This window comes from Canis aureus, chromosome 16, assembly GCF_053574225.1.
Source record: "Canis aureus isolate CA01 chromosome 16, VMU_Caureus_v.1.0, whole genome shotgun sequence".
In the NCBI taxonomy this organism is placed as follows: domain Eukaryota; kingdom Metazoa; phylum Chordata; class Mammalia; order Carnivora; family Canidae; genus Canis; species Canis aureus.
Window position 1 is genome coordinate 37,518,966 of NC_135626.1, and position 22,877 is coordinate 37,541,842.

The 22,877-nt window shown below is 56.5% G+C and overlaps 1 protein-coding gene and 1 long non-coding RNA gene across 10 annotated transcripts in view; both read right to left on the reverse strand.

Moving 5' to 3' along the window:
- SRCIN1 (SRC kinase signaling inhibitor 1) overlaps positions 1–22,877 on the reverse strand; it is a 68,149-nt gene that overhangs the window by 10,325 nt on the left and 34,947 nt on the right. For 5 of the 9 annotated variants that reach the window (XM_077852991.1, XM_077852992.1, XM_077852989.1 and 2 more), the window contains 16 exons: positions 22,065–22,088; positions 18,178–18,373; positions 17,352–17,550; positions 16,838–16,931; positions 15,412–16,322; positions 14,213–14,305; positions 13,886–13,929; positions 13,383–13,567; positions 12,076–12,251; positions 6,124–6,254; positions 5,802–5,949; positions 5,214–5,460; positions 4,552–4,786; positions 2,825–2,979; positions 2,406–2,558; positions 1,719–1,841 (listed from right to left, as the gene is read on the reverse strand). In XM_077852991.1, coding sequence (XP_077709117.1) covers positions 1,719–1,841; positions 2,406–2,558; positions 2,825–2,979; positions 4,552–4,786; positions 5,214–5,460; positions 5,802–5,949; positions 6,124–6,254; positions 12,076–12,251; positions 13,383–13,567; positions 13,886–13,929; positions 14,213–14,305; positions 15,412–16,322; positions 16,838–16,931; positions 17,352–17,550; positions 18,178–18,373; positions 22,065–22,088 — 3,114 coding nt within the window. Of the gene's footprint in view, positions 1–1,718; positions 1,842–2,405; positions 2,559–2,824; positions 2,980–4,551; positions 4,787–5,213; positions 5,461–5,801; positions 5,950–6,123; positions 6,255–12,075; positions 12,252–13,382; positions 13,568–13,885; positions 13,930–14,212; positions 14,306–15,411; positions 16,323–16,837; positions 16,932–17,351; positions 17,551–18,177; positions 18,374–20,081; positions 20,225–22,064; positions 22,089–22,877 lie in introns of those variants that run through there. The other 4 variants (XM_077852996.1, XM_077852998.1, XM_077852995.1 and 1 more) reach the window with 3 other exon arrangements.
- On the reverse strand, positions 6,936–12,063 carry LOC144286492 (uncharacterized). Its single transcript, XR_013354534.1, has 2 exons — positions 7,877–12,063; positions 6,936–7,781 (listed from the first exon to the last, which is right to left on the reverse strand). It is a non-coding gene; the product is annotated as an uncharacterized LOC144286492 (long non-coding RNA).

The following is a 22,877-nucleotide window of genomic DNA, read 5'->3' on the forward strand; positions in this document are numbered from 1 at the left end:
ACTGCTCTTATGGTTCCCACTTTACAGATGAGGAAACTGAGCGTGGGTGTCACGTGATTCACTCAAGGTCACTTATCCACAGTTAGTGGCAGAGCCAGGATTTGAACCCAGGCAGTGTGACTCCAAGTCCAGAGTTCTTTCCACTAAAAGGAGCCATGAGGATATTCCAGGGAGGTAGCTGGGACCTCAAGCCCCCCTCCCAAAGCCACCCACCCAGCCCTGCCACCTGCTTACCTGGATGGAGGTGGAGGGTGCTGACTGGGAAAGCAGAGAGGCGACCCATGCCTGCCCAGCTCCACTGCCCGATGGCGCCTCTGGACGCAGAGGGTAAACCAGCCCGAAAGGCCAGCAGAGGGGCTTTGCCCACTGGACCCCCTCAGGATTGACTCCCAGGGGCCAGAGAGAGGCAGGGGTGGGTGCGGTAAGCCAAGGCACCAAGGGCACAGCTAGCCCAGGGGGCACCCCTTGCACACTGCTCATCCCCAGACAGCTCCTTGGACTGCCCTGTGCCCATCTTTTGCCCAGCAGACAGTCTTGTCCACCTGTCTGCTCCTCCTGGCCAGGGAGTCAAAGCACCACCAAGCCTCAAGCCAGGTCAGAAATTAGGTGTCGGGCAGCACGGAGCCCGCTGTGGGCCAAAGAGAACCAGACAAGGCAGGTGAGCACATGCTGGGGGGCGGTGGGGGGGCACGGGGGCTGCCCTCCCCAGAGTAGAGGCCCTCCTGCCCCAACCTGACTAGGAAGAGGGAGAGATCCCCAGACCACCTCCCCCAGTTCCCCTTCCCCAAGTGCAGTCCCCTGGGGGTGCAGATGTCAGGTCCACCCCAACATTCCCAGGAAAGGATAAAGAGAAAATTAAGTGCAGCAGGACAGTAGCAAGGACTGAAGTTAGAGAGAAGGTACATCTTCCCCATGCTGAAAGACAGAACCAGCAGCCAAGGAAGGGCATGGCTTCCTTCTCCAGGACTCCTGACCACTGGGGCCATGGCAGAGAGGGAGGCTGTAAATGAGTCTTTCTCCTGGGGTGTCCCGGCCCCCAGTGCAAGGCATAGATTCTAGTGGGAGAAACGGAGCCCCACCAGGCACTGGCGGCAGAGGAGGGGGTTCGGGGGCAAGGGCTCAGGACAAAGTCAGATTTTGAGTTGGCCTAAAGTCATGTAGTGAGCTGGACCCGAGCTCCAATCTTGGACCAAGACAACACCCAGGCTCCGGGGCAGACCTAAACTCTGGCTGTGGATTGGAACAAAATACCCAACTCAGAATTAAGCCTGTAAGAAAATGCGGACACAGGATACCTGGGTGGCTCAGAGGTTGAGCATCTGCCTTCAGCTGAAGGCGTGATCCCGGGGTCTGGGGATGGAGTCCCACATCAGGCTCCCTATGGGGAGCCTGCTTCTCCCTCTGCCTATGTCTCTATGTCTCTCATGAATAAATAAATACAATCTTAAAAAAAAAAAAAAAAGAAAAGAAAGAGAAAGAAAGAAAACGCGGACACGGTGGGTGTGCCGCCAGGTACCAGCCTGCTAGAGTCTCAGAGAGGGAGAAGGCAGGAAGGGTTATGCACCTGCCCTCGGAGCTGGGGAGGGGGGAGGCTGTGGCAGTGGTGGGATTTGGGGAGGTGACCGGCATGTTAGCAGGTTAGCGTGAGAGGTGAGGAGAGGAAGGTGTGGAGGCACAGGCAGAGAGAGAGCCGTGAGAGGTGGGGGGCAGCCCGTTACCTTCCATGTGGGGCCCTGGGCTGAGCCCCCAGGGGGCCCCAGGTCCTGGGGTGCCAGCAAGGTGGGGATCGGCTGGCGGCGGGGCGTGGGGGGGAGGGAAGACACTGAGCTTCTCTCAAACACCTGGGGAGCAGAAGGTGGGGGCAAGTTTGGAGAAGGGGGCACAGGGAGGACAAGGGTGCTGGCCTGTGGCCCACAGGGAGGAACCCCAGCCTTACTCCTTGGCCCCTCACCAGGCTCACTGGCCACTCTGCCCTCCGTCTTGTCTCTTCCTCCAGAGGCCTAGGTGGTCAGCGTCTCCAGCCACTTGGGGAGCAGGGCTGAGAACACTTGAGTGTGGGTGACTTACAGCATGGGGTGAGGGCACCTGAAGGCACTCAGGTATCAGGGTGTTACAGCACTCTGTTCTCAGAACACTCAGGGGTGGCTGTGTGAGAGCACAGAGGGTCTCAGGGCAGTTGTAGGGGTCCCAGAGACTACAATAAGGAAAACTCAAACCTGTAAAGAGGGACTTCAGACCCTGTCCCCCCACTTTACAGTGGCAGAGAAATGGAGGCAAGAAGGACAGTTCCCACACAGGCCAGCCTTCTGCTGGAGCCCAGGTCACCTCTCACAGGGTCAGCTTGGTGGGCAAGAGAGGAGGGGCCTGGCTGAGGACTTGGGGAGCCAGGCATGCCCCTGACCCACCTCTAGCTCGGCGATGATGCGGTCCTCATCGTCCTCATCTTTGATGGCAGAGGCCATGATGGGTGGCGTGGAGGCTGGGCGGGCCACTTCGGACACCGTTCGGCGCAGCTTCACTTGGGGCTTCTGCACCTCCAGCTCCTCGGACTCGGCTTTCTGCAAGGCCCAGGCCCCGGTCAAGACCAGGCTCTGCAGCCCCTCCAGCACCAGCTCACCTCCTGGGCCCCACCCGTTCCAGACTGGCTCCAGCCCGACCTCCTCATCAGCACACTCCTCAGTCCCCTGCCAGCTGGCCCCCTTCCCAGGGTGGGAGCCCCACCCAGAAGCAGAGGTACCACTGGCCAGCCCCCTTCTTTTCTTCTGCCCCATGGGGTCTTCAGAGGCCACCTCGGGTATCCCATGGCCTAGGGTGGGCTTGGTACCTTGATGAAGGCCGAATCCTTCTTGCTGGTGACCACGACCTCTCCTGTGCGCGTGGTGGTGAGGCCGTGGGAGGAGGGGAAGCTCCGGCGGGGAGGGGGCGGCGGGGGCGACTTGGAGGGCTTCTCCGTGCGGTACCGAGGCACTGTCAGCTCATCTGTGGGCAGCCAAGGGGCTGGGGGTCAGGGGGTCCTTGACCTCACAGTCCATGCACCAAGGTGATGAAATTTGCTTCCTCCTCCAGGGAGGATAGGGGAGGGAAGCTCAGGGAAACGACACGGCCCCTCCTCTTTCCTCCTCCTCCTCCTCCTCTCTCATCTCCCCTTGGAACCCATGTCTAGCACTTCTCTTAGTGCTTCTCTTAGACCCAAAGTGCGGTCAGTGAACAGGACCAGCAGCCCAGCAGCACCTGCGAGCTCGTTAGAAATGCGGAAGCTCGGGTCTCACCCTTGGTTGCTGAATCAGAATCCACATTTTGACAGATTTCCAGTGATTTTGTGCATACACTCACTCAGAAGCGCTGCCTTAATCCATCTCTTTTCCTCTGCCCCTCTGCTGCATCTCTGCACTCTTCTCTGTCTCTTCTCCATCTTGCAAGAGCCTGACCCAACCCCCTAGGCTCTCCCTGCTCCTTTCCCCAGGGGTGGGGGTGGTTTCCAGGGCAACCTACAGAAAAGTCACTCAAACCTGACACTCCTCTGCCTTTGAGCCTCCTGGTTCCCAATGACCCCAAACCATGTGCAAACTCCTCCGCTCAGCACCTTCCACGACTGCCCATTTTCAGCCTCAGCTCTGCTAGCTACTTCCCAGCCTGAACCTCGCTTAACAACACCAAACACATCCCTCCAGGCACTTGCACGTGCTGCTACTCTCTAAAATGCCCTCCCTCACTGTCCAGGGAAAGGCCCACTTGTTTTCAAGACTCCAAGGCAACGTGACCCCCAGTGGGCAGCGCTCCCCACCCTCTCAGGGCCTCCTGTAGGACTGCAGGCCACTGCCACAGTTAGCACCTGCATCCTCTTTCTGGTTTACACACTGAGTAGGGCCTGGGACAGATCATTTAGCTATGCTGAGCCTTAGCGTCCTCATCTGCAAGATGGGAATAATGACTGTATCTGCCTCCTGGGGTTGCTGCAAAATCGTAAGGATTTCTATATACAATGCATCTGGAGTAGCCTGTCACCTAAGCACACGATAAAAATGTTAGTATTACACTAAAACCTCCTTGAAAATAAGCAGTGTCTTGTTTCCTTATCTCTGGCAATCAGCATACAGTAGGTGCTTAACAAATACAGATAGCAGGATGATAATTGTTATTTCTGGTTGGATTTCTGCTTCCCCTGTGGGCTGGCAGGCTCAGCAGGAACAGAAATCATATCCATGAGGACCGGCACCGTTCCCCGTCTTGCCACAGCCTGGTGCAAAGCATATGCTCGGTCACAATGTACAGGCGGTGACTCTTGGTCCCAGACTGGCTCCTCCTCCGTGTGGGCCTCTCAGCAGCAGTTAGGGCAGTGGGAAAAGCCCCATGTGGAGTCCAGCTCTACCCTGTCCTCTGGGTGTCCCTACAGCAGCTGAGGGTCAGGCTGCTGATGCCCTAGCATCTCCCTTCTCTGGCAGTCTGACCACATAGATTCTCACACCCAGGTACCTCCCCCAACAAGCTGAGAGCTCCTGAAGATGGGGCTCTCCTCCTCTGGGCTCTTCAGTCCCCCACCTCTCCCCATACCTGAGCCCCTCCTTCCACTGGGCTCCGTTCGAGGGGCTGCCTTCTGGCCGTGGGGGACCTTGGGGGGCTTGTGGTCAGGGGTGGGGGCCAGGCCTGGGTGGGCCTTGCTCGCACAGTCTAGGTCAGGGATGGCCTTCAGCAGCTCCGCCTGTGTCTCCTCCAGCAGCCGGTTGATGTCCTTGGCGCTGTACTGGGTCAGGGCTGCCCGCTTCTCCTCCCAGTCCCGTTCAGCAGCCTTGAGAGGAGGAGCAAGAGTCAGCACTGAAGCAGCGGCCCGGCTTGGACTCTGGGCATGCAGCCCCTTCCCCCAGCCACACATGCCAGGAATGGAGAAGGAAGGTTGGCCCAGCCCCCAGGAGACCCTCAGACTTCTTGAGTATTCTATGCTCTCCCTGTTAGGTCCGGAATGCCACCTTCATTAGCCCCATTTTGGGACATTCTATTCTGTTTCATTGACCACATGGTCTATTCTTAGGCCAACATCACACTGCCTTGATTGTTAATAGTGGTATAAAATGTTTTTCTGTCTGGCAGAACTAATGTCACCATCATTGTGCTCCTCCAACATCCTCCTCCTCCCAGGAAAAAGTATCCAGTCTAGGATGGTGGTAAGAATGTGTGAGCCTAGCTCATGCCCCCCACCCCCGTCTCAGGCCCAGCACCTCAACAGACACAGCCTTGTCCACGCTTCTCTTGCCAGCAGCATCCAGGCCTTTGGTAGGGTTGCCCCCCTTGGGAGTAGGAGGGGCTCCCTCGGCCGGGCCACTCAGCTCATGGAGGTTCAGTGGAGGGCTAGGGGGTGCCATTTCGAAGTCCAAGTTCTTGCTGAAGTCCGTTTCAGCCGTCACCTTCTTGGGGGACTGATTCAGGAGGTTGTTGGGGGGTGGCCACACCCCCTCATCCACTTGCCTGGGGTTGGGAGAATTAGGAGCAGCTGTGAGGCCCTGAGCGTTGACAGCCCCATGCAAGGGAAGCCTGGCCTGGGGGAGGTAGAGGGTGAGCAGGGCCCTGGGATCTTGCAGGACAGAGGGAGGGGCCTGGGAGGAGTGACTGCATCCAGCGGAAGAGAGAGCCAAGTCTGTACCCTGCCAGGGGTCATAGGTCAGAGTGGAGGTAGAGATCCAGTTGGCGCATCAGTGACCTCTAGAGGAGTCAGGGTAAGGGGTCAAGCTGATCTATCCATCTATGCCCAGCGTGTGACCTCATGGGAAATCGGAGGTCCGAGATTAAGAGGTCAGGGAGAGAAAGACCTTCGGATCTGGGCCAGCATGTCCGTGACCCCACGGCAGCGTTTGAGTAGCCCGTCCAGGCGCTGTGGCTCCTCCTTCAGGAACTTCACTGCCTCCACCTCCACACGCAGTACTACCCGCATCTTGCTCTGCAGGCCTGGGAAGTGAGCTGAGGGGACCAGGAAGAGTGAGCTGGGGAGGGAGCAGCTCCCAAGGATGGGGAGGAAGGGCAGCAGGGAGGGCAGTGTCTGGGGGGTGGGGGTGCAGCAGGGACTCCCGCCCCGGGACCACATGCCACTCGCTGGCTTGCTTGCTTGCCCGCCTGCCAGGACGCTGGCCTCACCCTTGAGCTCAGTCAGGGTCTCCCCGAGCTGCTTCAGCACCAGCGCCTTCTCTTCCAGCTCTGGCCCAGGTACCAGCCGGTGGTTGTGGGACACATCCCGCTGGATCTTCTCCACCGACTTCTCCAGGTCACTGCAACCAGAGAGAGACCCTCTCAGCCCCTCTGGCCCCAGCCCAGCCCCCTGAAATTGGGCAAATGGGAAGAAATCAGGACATCAGTTAGATCAAAATTAAAAGCCATCCACTGGGTCACCTGGGTGGCTCAGTTAAGCATCTGCCTTTAGCTCAGGTCATGATCCCAGGGTCCTGGGATACAGCCCCACATTAGGCTCTCTGCCCAGCAGGGAATCTGTTCCCCCCCTCCACGCATGCACATGCTCTCTCTCTCAATAATAAATAAAATATTTATAAATAAATAAATAAATGCCATCCATCAGGCTCCATGCCCAAATGAAATCAGAAATGCCAAACCCCAGAGATAAGACTTCAGACGAGTTCTTTAATAGGTGTCTTGGGTTCCCCCACCTTGCTGTCAAAGTTCTGGTCTTTAGCAACATCAGCCCAAATATCTCTCCCTATAACTTGCATCCTCTGGTTCTCATTCTGCCAAGGAAGCAGGAGACAACCCAGCAGCCTTTCAGGGAACTGCAGGCAGCTGTGTGTGCCCCTACAAAGTCTCGCCCCTTGAGGGGTGGCACCACTTTTCTCAAATAATCCACTTAGCCTCTTTCCTTGAAGACAAAACTGCTTTCAAATGTTAAAGGGTTTATGCTGAGCGTCTGCCATTTTAAAACCCACATCTTTTTTTTTAAATTTTTAAAAAATTTTTATTTATTTATGATAGTCACAGAGAGAGAGAGAGAGGCAGAGACACAGGCAGAGGGAGAAGCAGGCTCCATGCACCGGGAGCCCGATGTGGGATTCGATCCCGGGTCTCCAGGATGGCGCCCTGGGCCAAAGGCAGGCGCCAAACCACCGCTCCACCCAGGGATCCCAAAACACACATCTTTCTAAAATGTAAGTCACACCAAGTCATTACCTTCTGTGTTGAACCCTATACATAGATCCCATTGTCCTGAGGCTAAAATCCAAGAGAAGAAGGGCATGAAGGTAGTAGCTGAAAAGTTGGCTCTATAGTCAGACAGATCCAAATTTCAATCCCAGCTCTGCCTGTCCAACAGAGAGATCTTGGACAAGTTACCTACTATTTCTGGGCTGCAACCTCCTCAACCAAAAAAAAATGGGGGTAGTAAGAGTTCTTCCCTCCAGGGGCCATTGTGAAGATTAACTGAGCCAATGCAGAGATGCCAGGATGGCTCAGATGGTTAAGCATCTGAGCTCCCAGGGTCCTGGGATCAAGCCCTGCTGAGCAGGGAGCCTGCCTCTCCCTCTCCCCCTGCTCATGCTCTCTCTCACTCTCTTGCTCTCTCTCTCTCTCTCAAATAAATGAATAAATTCTTTTAAAAAAATAAGCCAATGCAGATGGGAAAAGGGTGGTAAAGGGTCAGTCCCTGGGGGCTGCTCTTAATTTCCCTCCAGCCACATCCCCTGTCCTCACCTGGCTTGCTTCTGTTTAGAACTGTCCACAACTTCTCCAAGGTCCTTGTATGTGCTGCACTGTCTGGGCCTTTGTAATGCCATTTCCCCTGCTTCCACTCACTCCACTCACACTCACACTCACACTCACACACATGTGCATACACATGCACATGTGTAACCAATTCCCACACTCACTTCACTCACTCCACTCACACTCCACTCACACACATACACATGTGCATACACATGCACATGTGTAACCAATTCCCACTCCTCCCTCAGGTCTCAATGGAAACTGCTCCCCCACTCCCTGTACTTGGGGTTGGGGCTCTGCTTCCTGCCTCACAAAAACCCTCAGAGCTCTTGCATGCTGGGCTCGGTAGCTCCTGGCAGGCAGGGACCATGTCTTCTGGATTCATCTCCAATTGCCAGCTCCTGGCACAGTGCCTGGAGCAGAACAGAGGTCCGGTAAATAATTGTGGAATGAATGAGTAAGTGAAAGAAGGAATTGCTGCCCAGGTAGGTCATCTCAATTGTGTGACTTGAGTCACCAACATCCCTGACCCACATGCAGGACTTTACATACATTCTTGTCAGATCCCATCTGCTGGAATTTAGCTCAACAATCCAGGCGGGAACAATGTTTGAATCTCAGTTCTACCATCCAACAGATTTGCTCCCCCTCAAAGCTCTGTGTCACTAGCAAATCTTATCAGCATGCCTATACATCTTCATCCAACTAGTGGATGAAAAGACAGACCACACTGGAGCAAGGACGAAATCCTGTGACTCAGCACTGCCAGCTGAAGAGCTAGCTTGTACTAAGCGCTTACTGTGTGCCAGGTGCCACAGGCAGCCCTCCACTTCCATTACCTTATTTAATCCTCATAAAAAATCCTGGGCATGGAAGCCATTATTACCTCCAGTCTACACACAAACGGTAGCTCAGACATCAGACTATGCTTCCCAGCCTCCCTTGCAGTTACAAATGGCCATGACTGGGGCACCTTGGTGGCTCAGTGGTTGAGCATCTGTCTTTGGCTCAGGATGTGATCCTGGGGTCCTGCGATTGAGTCCAGCATCAGGCTCTCCACGGGGAGTCTGCTTCTCCCTCTGCCTATGTCTCTGCCTCTCTCTCTATGTCTCTTATGAATGAATAAATAAAATCTTTTTTAAAAAAAGAAATGGGGACACCTGGGTGGCTCAGCGATTGAGCATCAAGGCATGATCCCGGCTCAGGGCATGATCCCGGATCCAGGGATTGAATCCACATAGGGCTCTCTGTGAGAAGCCCGCTTCTCCCTCTATGTCTCTGCCTCTCTCTGTGTGTCTCTCATGAATAAATAAATAAAATCTAAAATAAATTAAAAATAAAAAAAAAGAAATGGCCATGACTGAGGTCCAGCCAATGCAATGCAAGTCAAAGGGATAAAATGTTGCCTCCAGGCTGTCCCGTAAAAACCTCCCATGGAAGTTCCTCCATGCTCTTTTCCCCTTCCTCTGGGTTGAAAGGCAATGACCCTGCACATGATCTCCAAAGGCATATATTGAAGATGGAAAAGCCTCCATTAGCCTGGGCCCCTGCATGATTGCATGGAGGAGGGTCACTCCACTAACCCACCCAGTACTGTTCCATGAGAAAATAAGATACGTCTGTTACTTTTGAACCATTATATAATTTGTTATAGCAGTTATCTTAACTAAGACAATAAGGTTTGGCATTAAAAAAAGAGAGAGAGAGGCTGAGGGACTTCAAGTAGCTTGTCTAAGGTTATACAAATATTTTGTGGCAAAGCAAGATCTATTCATGTCTGGCTTCAGCCATTGGACTCTGCTGCATCTCACTTCCACACTGGACCGACATCACCCCATACTCATCCCTGTCCCACTCAGCCCTTGCTCTGCCAAGTGGGAAAGAGAAACTGTTCTTTCCTGCTGTGTGGGACACCTAACTGGCTCAGAGTGTGCCAGTTTTCTAAAACAATCACTCCCAAACATCACTCTGATGGGGAAGAGACCCTCATTTAAAGGAGGACTCAGGTAAGCCTTCAGGAGGACACAACACCGTGACTCTCGGGCAGAAGGGACTTGGTCCTCAATTAGCACCTCGATTTTCTGGTCATGAAACCTGCCACAAGTTTTGGGCGGCCTAACTTGGGCAGCCTCTGCAAGTGAGCCCCAGACTGGTCTAAGTCTAGACACCATTATCAGAAAGGGGTTGGGCTTTCCAGACCCAGGTTCAGTCCTAGAGGGGTGCAGGGTCAGGAAAGAGCCAGCTCTATAATTTATGGGACCTAGTGAAAAATGAAGATGCTGATCCTAGTTTAAAAATTAAGAATTTCAAGATAACAACAGCCAAGCATAGGGCCATTCGGAGTGTGGGGCCCTGTGTGGCTGTGTAGTTGGTATTCCTACAAAGCCCGTGCTGGCTTAGTTCAAGTGAGGCTGCAGAGGCCAAAAGGTCTCAAGTCAGCAGAGGGTACCCCTCAGGACAATGTCTAGACAGAGCTCAAGGCCCTGGCTAGAAAAACAGATGAGAGTGATGCCTGGGTGGCTCAGAATGGCTCATGAATAAATAAATAAAATCTTAAAATAAAAAAAAGAAAGAAAAAAGAAAAACAGGTGAGAGAGCCAAGCTGCATAAAGCATGGAACTGGTCTTAACTGCTAGCAAGATGCTGGGGCGAGCATCTTGCCAGCAGTGTGTCAGTTTTGGTGCCCCACACAGAGCAAAGCAGAGCAAGTGCAAGCATGCAGAGGCTACAGCCAGAGTAGGGGTAAGGATGGGCCTGCTGGTCCACCTAATACCCAGGGAGGTTATGGGAGCTGGTAGGGAGGGCCCTCATAGCCAAGCAGAGCCACCTCAGGGCTGATGGACAGACCAGGCTGTCCCCCAAAAAGGCAGGAATCCCCTTCAAAGTGGATAGAGAATCCTACCAAAAGCAATGTATCAGCCCCCAAGCTCTCTCAAGTGAGCAGTCTGAACAAGGGGTTTGATAACAGGACAGAGGATAGGGAGTCTGTGAGCTCCGGGAGAACTGAGGGCCCCAGGAAGCTGAAGACCAGACACTCATGTGACAGCAGCTTAAATCTGTTCTTTCATCTCTTCTGTCTCTGTGCTTTTATATTTTCTTTTATTTTCCTTTAATGTTTCAGTAAAGTTCCTTTTAAAAATCCCAACCCAGCTCCTCTGTGCTGAGTGAAAAAGGGGCAAGGAGAGGACAGAAAAGTTGGGTAAATGGAATTCTCTGGGGGGCGGGGTGACAGCTACCAGTCTGCTTGGAGATCTGAGGTTCTCACTAAGTTTTCACACCTGAAATGATGGGGTAGTGGCTGCCAGCTTATTGCCAAGTGAGATGGTCCTTTCATCTCAGCCTCAAGGGGTCATGGGAATCTTTGCCTTGGGCCCTACCAAAGTGCACAGGCTGTGTGGGTCCAAGGCTGAGAAGGAGGGACCCATCTCAAGGAGCCCTTTGCAAGCTGGGCTCCTCAGAGAAGCCTCCCCTGGCTCCCCAAAGTCACTGGCCAGTAGAACCCAAGCTCCCCCTGGAAAGAACTGCAAAAATCTTAATACTGGGCACAGATAAGGAAGCTGAAGCACAGAAGAGGGCGGAAACTGGCCTGATCACATAGTCTTTCAATGCTGGAGCCAGACTTCAGGTCGCTTGTGCCCTGTGCCACCAAGAAGGAGGCCAGAGGAAGGAGCAAGGCCTCTGTCTCAGATCCCAGTGATTGACAAGGGAAGGCTGCTGTGGCCTGGGGGTGCTCACTGGGTGGATGGACAGCAAAAGGCAGTTTCTCCCTTCAACGGTGCGAGACAATGGAATCTTGGCCAGACAGCCATTTGCTAAATTTGGATCAGAAGACTGTCTCCGATTAACCCTTCCATGTCTAAGCATTTGGGAGCCGGGTGTTCTCTATTCCTCACTCCTTCTGAAAAAACTAGAGCCTTGTTTCAGCGGCACTAGGACTGAAGGAAGGTTTTCCTTGGCTATCCCTGGTCTTAGAGATAGGGGAATTGGAGTGGCGGCAGTGGTGGCTACCCAAGGGTCACTTTGTACAGGTCACAGGCCAGAGTGAAAGCAGACAGAGGACAGAGTGGAATCCTGCACCTGGCCACATGAAAATAAGGTCACAGGGCAGGGGGAAGCCAGACTGTGGACCATGAGATAGCAAAAAGAGGGCATGGAGCCAGGGGAAAAAAAAAGAGAAAAGAAATAAGGAATGGTGCCAGATGGTCAAAGGTTTGTGGGTCACAGAGAAATCAGGCCATAGAGGAGAGGGAAATCAGGCTTCAGACCAGACCAGTCACCTGTGATTCAGAAGGAAGGCAGCTGCACCTCCCAGGGAAACCAGGTTGCGGCCCAGGCCGCAGCGCCAGCCCTCCCTCCTCCGCGCCCCGGGCCCAGCCTCACTTGAGCTGCTGGGTGATGAGCTCCTCGTCGTTGAGGTAGCGCAGCCGCTCCTCCTCCACCAGGGTGCGCTGCCGCTGCAGCGGGTCCTCCTGCCGCCGCGCCGCCTCCGACACGCGCATGCTCAGCTCCGCCTCTGTGCCCTTGAGCAGTGCGCGCAGCGACTCCAGGTTTTGTAGCTGCGGGACGCAAAGGGACCGGTGGCCGAGGGTGGGAGGGGACCGAGGTGCTCGGCAGGCGAGGAGCCGGGAGGAGGCGGGCAGGGGACAGCCCGATGCTGGGAGGGCTCCCCAGAAGAGGCGGCTGCTCGGCTGCGGCCGTGAGCCCCAGAGAAAGGGCGGTATGGGGGAGAGCAGAGGTCCAGGGCTAAATTCTGGGGAGGAAGAGGCGGGATAGTGGAGAGAAAAGGGCTAAATTGGGGCGTGCGGGACGTGCGGCTCCGTGGCTGTGGCCGTGAGCAGCGTGATGGTGCGGGGCGGAGGACAGGTCTCGGGCTGGGGAAATACACAGGCAGGAGAACGGGACGGGCGTATTTGGGGGGAGGCAAGAGGCAGCCCTCTGTAGGGCTGCGCCCACAGTGCGGCTGCGGCTTCGAGGCAAGACCGAAGCACTGGGGTTTCATAGAGAGTCCGTGGCCAGCGCAAGAACATTAACTTTACTCTCGAACCCAGTTCAAAGGCCGAGTTGGGGCAACGGCGCGCGGGTGGGTGAGATCCTACCCGTTGCCCAGATGGCAGCTCTCTGCCCCCTCTCCAGCTTGTCTCTGCTCATTATTCTCACCTGATGGGCCCCAGGGCCCTCTCGAGGAGCGGGCACAGCGATGCCAGGCTCCTGACTGGTGGGACCATCTGCCAGGCGGGGCAGGCCGTGGGGGGGGGACGGGACTGCGGACTCGGGAAGGGGTAGTGGAGGGGGTGCAGGGGGAGGGCTTCCGCCCGACGGAGGAGAGGGAGGGGAGAAAGAATGCTGGACAACAGGGAATCGGGACTGCCCTGAGGGATACTGGGGGGCGGGGGGGATGAGAAGGGGCTCAATGGGGTGGACTGGAGCTCCAGGAGAACGGTGAGTATTCAGGAAAGGGGAAGGAGGGCGCAGTGAGGGGAACCAGGGCGAGCGGTGGGGCTTGGTGAGAGAGCAGAGATTCCGCCAGCAAGCGGGAGCTCGAGGAAGGGTCGGGGGAGAAAGCGCTCGCAGAGGGGCCCAGTGAACCTCCAGGGGCATCTGCGCAGCGCGAGTGGGAGTGGGTGGGTTCCGTCCCGGAGGGGCTGGAGGGGGCGGGGCACGGGGCGAGGCCCGGGAGCGCGCAGTACCTGGAGCTTTCGCAACTGCTGAAGCTGGCTGCGCAGGTCACTGGTGCTGTTCTGCAGGCCACGCAGGTGCAGCTGCATCTGCAAACGGCTGATGGAGGTGGGCTGCCCCGCAGGTGTGCTGGCTGAAGGCGGGGGAGGGCCGGACACTGGGGTGGCGCCGCTGCTCCGGCTGCCTGACCCACAGGCTGCAGAGAGGGACCACGAGGATGGGAGAAAGGCAACAAAGCTTGAGCCTGCAAGGGGCCCGGACAAGGTCCCTCCCACCCCTGATACTCAGGGTAGCGGTAGAAGCACATGGCTCTGACTCCCTGCCCCAGTTAGTGGGCCAGCCCTTCTATGGGGAGCAAAGCACCAGGGCAAATCCACCTGGGGCGAAGGTAACTGCTTATTGATCCTCTGAAGCCCACTGATGTATCTGATGGTTTAATTCCCACTTTACAGATTAGTAATCTGAGGTTCAGAGAGGGCAGGTACCTGTGGGGGAGGGGCAAAGGGCCACTCACGTGCTGAGGGGGTGCCTGCTCCATTGGAACCTTCAATCTTCTCGCTGTGGCACAGGGAAAAGATGGCCATCAGAGGGGCCAGGCTGACCCCAGACCATCAAAGCTGGGTGAGACTTTTTTTTTTTTTTTTTTTTTTGGGTGAGACTTTTAACATAATCTCCTCCAGTCCCCTGATGTCACGATGGAGTCCCAGAGAAGGGAAAGGGCTCACCCAGAGTCACACACTGAAACATTGGCAGAGCTGGGCCGGGTGCCCCTGCTGCCCACTCTTCCTTCCTCTCACCCCAACCATAGGCCCTGACTGTAGTATTGAGATAGGAATTTTACCTGGGGGTCTCAGGCTCTGAGCCTCGTAGTAGGGCACTCTGTACCAGGCCTGTGAGGCTGGCAATCTGCTTCTCCATGGCCTCCATGCGCTCCCTGGAGAGGACGGTGGCTTTAAGCAACCCCTTCTCTGGGCTTGGGGTCCCTCTTACCTAGCCCCCTCATTCTGAAGATTGATAATTAGAGGAAATACCGTTCCCTCCCCAGCCACCAGCACACAGACAATGCAAAAGGCCCCAAGGCCAAAGGTTCAAGCCCACAGTCCCCCTTCTAACACTGGTAAGGCTCCTTTCCATCTAACAGTCACCCCCTCCCTTGCCAGCCCCATCTCTCACTACTGGCTCCCTAATGGCCCCACCCAGGCCTCTCTGTGCCTCTACACATGTTTTCCCCCTTCCTGGCATTCCCCCCCCCCCACCTCCTCCCTGAAGCCATCCCAGAGCCCCAAAAGCTTTAAGGAATCCCTCCTCCCACACCACCTATTTACCCTCCCAAGGGAAGTGTAAGTATTTCTTAATGTGTCACCCCCACTAGACAAGGCAGGAACCAGGTTTGCCCAACGTGGCATCCACAGTGCCCAGTGCAGTGCCTGGCACACAAGCCACAAGAGAGCTGTGTGAATGTGAATTGCTTCTCCTCATCTCTCAGCAGCACTGCCTGAAGACAGAAGAGGATAGGTCAATGCTCTGGTTACCTCCTCCAGCCCTGCACCCTTAGGACGGAGCTGAATAATGGGCAAGAGTTCCCAGCTTGGAGGCTACCTAATAGCAGGTGCTTCTCTCCCCATCCCTATTTCTTACCAGCACCCCCTCCCCAGTGGACTTCAGCTGACCGTGTGCTGGACAGCTCTCGTGGCTGCAAACTCTGAGCAGGAAAAGCACTAGAATGCTGGTTCAACCTCAATTTTAGTTAGAGAAACTGAGGTTCAGGGAACGGATGCAAACCCAGGTCTCCAGAAATCTTGTCTGAGGCCCTTTCATCCAACCCCCAGGTCTTGCAGCAGGAAGGAAAAAGGCATGTCCATCTCTCCAGTGCCTTCCCTGCCATATCCAAAGTACTCCCGTGAACCCTCAAGAGTGCTACCGGCCTACAAAGGACTCTGGGGCCTCACAGTCCAGTACACAATCCTGCCACAGCCTCTGCAGAGTCCCCTCTCCCCACCCCATCCCCAACAACCCTAAGGCCTCGTGAGCGACCCTCACCTGGTCTCCGTGTCCTTGGCTGGCACTGGCGGCCCAAACCCAACGAGCGGGCGCTCCCCAGGCCCGGGGAAGAGCTCGGGCGGGGGAGCTCCGGCCGTCGAGGAGCCCCCCGTGCTGCGGGTCTTGCCTCCCGGGCTCTCTGCGAAGACCGACGAGGAGCCCGAGTCTTTGCGGAAAGACTGGCGCACCGGCGAGCCGCGGCTGGGCGGCCCCGAGTAGGGGCTGTGAGGAGGCTGGGGGCCCCCGGGGGGCGCCGCCACGTCGGCCAGCTTCTGCGGCGACGAGGGCGGCAGGCGGAAGCCGTAGCCGTCGCCGTAGAGTGGGCCTCCGCCCGCCGCCTTGTACAGCGAGTCCTCCAGGTCGGACTGCAGCGCGGCGGCCGAGTAGGTGCTGAGCGAGCGCACCGAGCCGCGCTTGTAGAGGCCGCTGGCGCCCGGGTAGGCGAACGGGTCGCCGGCGGCCGCGGCCAGGCTCAGGCGGCCCTCGTGGAGCAACCCGTAGGGGTCGGCGTAGAGGCCCTCGCCCTTCACCAGCACCATGCCGCCCGCCTTGCCTGCCAGGTCCTCGTCCGGCTTCACGTCGCGCCGCTCCAGGATGGCGCTGGGGCTGGGGCTGACGCCCTGGGCGGCGGGGGCGCCCCCCAGCCGTTCGGCCGCGTGGTGCACCGGGCTGCCAGCGTAGGAGGGCGGGCGCCCCCCGGCGTAGGACAGGCGCGAGCGCGACGGCGAGCCGGACTGCAGCCCCGATGGGAGCCCCGACGGGAGCCCCGACGGGAGCCCGGATGGCAGCCCGGACGGCAGCCCGGACGGCAGCCCCGGGGGCGGAGAGCTGGACGCCAGGTGCGGCGCCGGCGACAGGTTGTTGAGACGCCGTGTGGGCGACGACTCCCGCGAGGCATACACCATCTCTCTCTGTGCAAAAGACAGCCCCCAGAACCCCACAAGGTTGGTCACAAAGGGGATCCATTGCACCTTGCTTAAGGAGCCAGCATCTTCCCCCTGGCTCTTAGGAAGTCCCTTCTATTCTCTGCCTTCCCTTGCTCTTGCTGCATTTAGGCCCCTTACCCATGAGGGCCTCCAGCATGGAGGAAGAAGTGGCAGATGGAGAGGCTCTAAAGGGGCAACCGGCGGCCCACCCTTTGGTGAGGGCTGGGGAAGCAAGAAGGGAAGCAGTGGTTCCTGATAGAGGCCTCCTACAATACCTAGAGGTCTGGGGGGTGGGGGGGAATCCTAAATGGATAGGAGGGCAGCATGGCAGATGAGGGGAGGGACCCCTCCATGAGCACAATTAGTAGAAGCCATACTCTGCTTCAGCATCTATGTTCCCTGCTCCAAAAACTGGCCCCGATCCCTGTTGACAAGTAACTAGACTCTTGGACCCCATTTGCACAGCCTCCCCAATGCCCTAGGGGAATCCCAAGCCATACCCGGAGGTCCCCGTTGGTAAGATGTGAGCCAGGGAAAGCGGCGTAAAGAGGCTCCTTCCTATAGATCTTGATAATACTTCGGTCCTGGATGTCCCTGAGGGGAAGGGGAAAATGAAATGGGTCACCATCCCTCAGCCCTGCGATAAGGAGACGTAGCTACTACAGGAAGAGGGAAGAGGGGTGGCAAGAAAGGCCAAGAGCCCCAACCTCTTCCTAGCTTCTTCTCAGTGCCTCAGACCGCCTGCCACCAACACACAGCGAGAGGCCTCCACCTCGCCCACCCCCTCGGCCTCAGGAGCCAATGTCAGGTTAGCTCAAGCCAAAATCAGCCAACAGGGATGGATGATTTAGAGAGGACAGGGCAGGAGGGTGGGGGGTAGGGAATGACGGGGAAGGAGAGAGGAAGGGCTGAGGTTGGGTCAGGAGGGGGCTGGAGAGGGAAAGGCCTGCGGAGTGGAGACCCCCTCGCAGGAGGAGCCTGGGGAAGCCCACCCCTCCCCGGGGCCACGCCCACCGGACGTCTTCCAGCTCGTAGAAGACGTTGCGAGCCTCGTCCTTGATGAGAATGGCGGTGTTGGGCGACTTCAGCATGCCCATGGTGAGCTTCTGCGGGAACATGTGCGCGATGAGCGCGTGTAGCGTGTCCAGGCTGCTGACCTCGTGCGTGATGTGCACGCGCCGAGTCTCCTCCCCGAACTGCAGGAACAGCACCCCTGCGAAGGAGATGCCACCTTCGCTGTCAGAGCCGCTGCCGCCACCGCCACCGCCACTGCCGCCACCACCACGCCGGCCAGGAGAGCGAGGGGGGCCTTCGGGAGCCGCGCTGGTCCTGCAGAGGCAGGGTCTGAGGCCCGACGCGGCCCCGGAATGCAGGTGCACCCAGGCACTCCTCATGCCGACGTCCCCTCAAGCCACCTCCTCAACTCCAGGCAGGTAGGAGCCTGGACGAGGAAACGGAACTGGGGACAGGAGCAGGTGCGGCAGAAACAGAGGCAGTCGTTGCGAGGGGGAGAGAGGTGAGCAAGAGGGGGATGAGGCAAGGGGAGGCTGCTGAAAGGAGTGAGGGAGAGAGGAGGCCAGGAGAGAAAGGGATAGGGCAGGGGCTGCTGAGGGAGGGCAGGGGTAGGAGAGAGGAGGGCTGGGAAGATAAGCTGAGGAGGGAGAGGCCCCAAGGGGAGGAGACTGCTGGGGGCGGGGGTGGGCAGGGAGGTGGGAATGAGGTGCTGGAAGGGAGCCAGGGGTTCGTTGAAGGAGAGCTGGAGTGGTGAAGAGGGTTCCAGAGTGAGCCAAGCAGAAGGAGGGGCCGTGGCCAGGAGGAAGGTGGACCAGGCGAGCAGTACCTGGTGAGCGCAGCTTGGTCTGGCTGGCTGAGCGGGAGAGGGGCAGGCTCTGTCGGAAGCGGTTCATCCTACTGAAGCCCAGGGGCAGCTCCGCCTCCGACATGGTCTCCAGCGACTCAGCCGAGGCGTATGACAGCTTGGCTGCCTGGTCTGCCAGCCCCGGCTGGGCTCCCTGAGTGTGGCGTGAGCTGCGGGTCTGCAGGGGCAGGGCAGGATGAGAGGAGTCAAATGGGAGCCCCTCTGCTCAGCCCATTGCCTCTATCCAGGCCCAGGGAGCCCCTGCCAGCCAGTGTCTCTCTCTCTCTCTCTCTCTCTCTCTCACACACACACACACACACACACACACACACACACACACACACGGGTCTCGGGTCTCCTGGATTCCAGACTTGCTGTGTGGCTACAGGAGAGTTCCCCAACCCTTTAGGGCTTTGGCCTCCCTGGGACACCCAGCAGGTAAGGAGTGGGCAAAGGCCTCAGGCACCCTGGGAAGCCAGACAAGAAACCATCTGAGCAGGAGCCAGGGCACGCCTGCTATTTTAAGCTTCCAAAGAACAACAACAACACAAATTTGTCACTGAGGTGAGCAGCAGAATCGTTGCGCAAATTGGGGCATTAGTTCCAGACATTAATTAAGCGGCGGGTTTGAGCGGCGAATTTATCCTTTGTGGAGTTCAGAGGGTTGGGTGGGGGCAGGAAGCAGGGCCCAGTGGAAGCAAAGAGAACTAACCCAGCTCAGGGAGGCATGGGCCCTCAGAGAGGAGCGCAAAGTCTTTGACTTAGGGTGACTAGGAGAACCATCCCGAAGCTGGTTTCAAACAGACTCTACCTACTACATGCAATGCGCATGCTAAGCCTGGTATGATCCGTGTGAGCACCCGGCATATGTGTCTGACCTCAGCCCCTCTCTGCAAGGCACATGCTGCCCACAGCCAACTGGCCTGGCTTGCCTCCTAGAAAGGCCTACCCCAGTACCCAGCGTGGCAGCCCCTTGCCCTGAAGCTACAGCCAAGGGTGATATATGGCTGGGGCTAGGGAGGAGTGTCACTCAGGGACAGTCCCCTGCCCTGAGGACAGCTTGATCACTCTCTCCTTGAGGGAGGGGTCACCATCATTTCAGTTACACTTTAAGACTACTTTTGGCCGTGACTGGGGCCACAGCTCCCACCATTCTGCCCCAGCCCCTTCCCTTAAACCTGGATGCTGTCAGATACTCTTGCATTTCAGGGAGAAGATACTAAGTCAGATCTGTTTTATGTACATTCTATGTTATGTGCAATATATACATATATGGATTATATATGCATATATTATCAAGAAAAAAAATCATGTCGCCCAATTGTACTTTTCTATAAAACACGTTGCCTATTTTTAACAACAAATCCCTTGACTCCATTAACATTGGTGAAGTCGGGGTTGAGACAGAGCTTTCTCTTTTACACATTTCTTTGCTGGGTGAATTTCACACAATCAGAATATATCACTTTTATAATAAAAATAAAGTAAAAGTATCTCTAAAAAGGAATCATTTATTCTCCTCAGCTCTTTCCTTCCCCAAATCCTGATTAGCCCCTAATTAATCTCCATCTTCATATTAACTCAATTTAATGTTCCAATTGGATTAGCACTCTAGAAAAGAGAGAGCATCTTCCTCTGATGGGCAATGTGCCCAGCCGTCCCCAATGTGGCCTTGAAGAATTGGGGATGCAGAAGGTCAGATTTAGAGACCTCAGGGGGGCCAGTCCCAAGCACAATGCCTTGACCAGTGAGTGGGTATGGGTCTGGGGAGGAGGGAGGCAGTGTGGGAAGGAGGCCCAAGTGGAGAGTGTCTGTGCCCAGACTCTGGACTCTGTGGCTCAGCTCTAGGTTGATCACCAGTGCCAGCCGGTGCCCCCTTCTCTCACCTTCAGCCCTGAAGCAGGCCTGGTCTGGTGATCATGAGGTTGCCAGGCAACTGGAAGGCCAGTGGTTGCCAGGCGGATGTGGATGAAGGGCTACAGAATTCAGGCAGAATGAAGCAGCTAGCAGGGAATGAAGGGGGTGGTCACAGTGCTGGGGGACACAAGTGAGGTGCCAGTAAGAAGATAGAACAGGGGCCAGAATGAAGGGGGGTGGGCAAGGATCCTCAGAGCTGCTGGCTGCAGAAGAGGCAGGACCCTGTCCAGGCAATCCAGGGAGAAGAGTTGCCCACATTCCTGCCCTGCTAGTACTGGTCTCCATCCTGGCCCTCTGCGCACCTTTCCATTCTCACAGCCTTTGTAGAAAACCCTCTTGAGAAGAGAGAAAGCCCATTAGCACTTCTCTCCAAGTCCTGGGCTGAGTCAACAGGGCAGAAAAAAGTGAGACATCCAGGGCTTCCTGTCTATGAGGGAGATGGCAAGAGAATAAAACGGTAATCCAAGCAGAGCTCTCCAAAGATAGGAGGGGGCTGCTGTGCGTGGCAGTGCGCAAGGAGGCTGCTGTGGGCAGCAGTGCGCGCCTGGCACTGGAGGTATTCCAGCGAGGAGCAGATGACTCCTGGCCGGAGATCAGGCCGAGGGAACCTTGAGTGGGAACAGTCAGACTAGGATCTGAGGTTCCCAAAGGCTGTCCATAGGGGGACAGAAACCCTTGGGAACTTTTAAAAATGTTCTTTCCGGGACCCCACATTTACTGAATCCAAATCTCTGGGGCGTAGGGCCTGGTGTTCAAGATTTCTGACAAGTTCTCAAGGTGATTCTGATTTGGGAATCAAGTCAGTGTCTGTGATTCTAACAGCCCATGCAGTAAGCTACCATGTCAGGCTCACCATGAGCCAGGCACTGTGTTTAGGACGTGCAGTACCTCTTCTATCTTTACAACAACCCCATGATGCAGATATTATTGTTCCACTTTACAGAGGAGAAACTGAGGCCCAGGGGATTATGAAATTTGCCCCAGGTCACCCAGCTAGTTAGTAGCAGACTGGAACTCACCACCAGCCTCTGGGACCCATGCAATGAACCATTACATTCTACTGCTTCCTCCCAAAAAGGTTGTGTGCCTGACATAATGAGTCTATGATTCTGTGATTTCTCTGATGCAAGGACTTCTCTCTGCGAGCACGCTCGCAAATAAGATGCTTGGTGCAGGATGGCACCTGGGGTGTTGGGGATAGAAGGCTTCCACCATGTCACGATGCCTGGGAGTTGGAGGGCTGGAGACTCTGGGACACAGTGGCAGCCTAATTTGGCTCAGTTCTGAGCCTGGGATGCCAGGGAAAGTAGGGAAGGCACCTGAGGGTGTTCCCCCAGGGTTCAGCGGGATGCCCTCGAAGAAGAGGAGAGAGCTTTCCGGCTGTGGACAGCCCAAACTGTCCAGGGGAGGCAGGAAGGCACTCATTCCTGAGCTCAGCCTTCCATGTGGGCAACAGGTTTGGGGTTCAAGGCTGTGAGTCTCTTGCCTGGCACTGACCAGCTCACCAAAGGGCCAAAGTAAGAAGGGGATGAGGGGCCCATCATAGTCACAAGACCTCCCTGGCAGATGAAGGCTGAATTCAGAGAAGAGGGCCCTCCACCAGATCATGGGATCCAGGTCCCTACCTTGGAGCCAGCAGTGTCTCCAGGTGGGAGTAAATGTGAGGCAGCCTCTCTCATTCCAAAATGCCCCTCCCAGTCTGGGAAAGCCTAAGTACTCCAGCCCAGATCCCCAGCAGAGGTGGCCCAAACTCCCACTCTGGATCCTCGAGCCCCTGGCAGGCAAGCCCAGACTCTCTCAAAAGCAGCAGCCACAGCCTGCAGCCCCAAAGCCCACCACCCACACCAGAAGGTCCCGTGCAGACGCACACCCCTGTGCAAAGCATGTGCAGGGAGGGCCAGGGGCAGGAGGGCACATGCAGTGGTCACGGAAGCAGAAGCACACGCACTGACCTTGAAACTCCAGTAGTTTGGCTGCTGATGGAAATAAGAGAAGACATGGTTATGCAGGGAGGGGGCCACAAGGGGAGAGAAGGGGCAGAAATGGGTTAGAGACCCTCTGAGCTCAGCACTCAGCCCTGGGAGGAGGGCCCTCCGCCCTCCCAGGAGCAGGAAGGAAGCAGTGTCTGGTACATCCCATCCTCTACTGAGACCCAGGCGAGACCTGAGTGGGCTCCAGGCTCACTGGTGGGGACAAGGGAGAGCCATTCCAGATGTTCACAAGCCACACATTCTAGTCATGGTAACTCAGAGAGTTACAGGTAGGAAAGGTGCCAAAGGCCATGATATGGGGAACCCATGAGACACGGGCAGAGATGAATCGGAGCTGTGGGGTCAGAGAAGGGGCATCTGGTTGTGACGGGCCAGGGGAAACTTCCCAGAAAAGGTGACATCTGGGCTGGGTCTTGAAAACTGAGCAGCTGGAGATTGAGAGGAAAGGTGCACTGAGCAGAGGGGACAGTGCGGCAAGTGCCCAGGGGCAGGGTGCACTGAGCAGACGGGACAGTGCGGCAAGTGCCCAGGGGCAGGCAGGCAGAGATTGTGTTGAGGGAAGAGTCACCAGGCCAGTCTGGCTGGGCTGCAGGCTCTGGGAAGGTAGTGGATTGAGCCGCGAAGAGGGACTGAGGCCAGCTGGGTGGGCTTCGATTTGGACTTGACAAGGTGGACAGGCAGAAAGCATCTGAGCGAAGCTCCAGTGAGGTCATTGCAGGAGTCCAGGGGGGTCAAAATGGGAGGGAGAGAGTGGATGAGGGAGGCTAGGGGCCA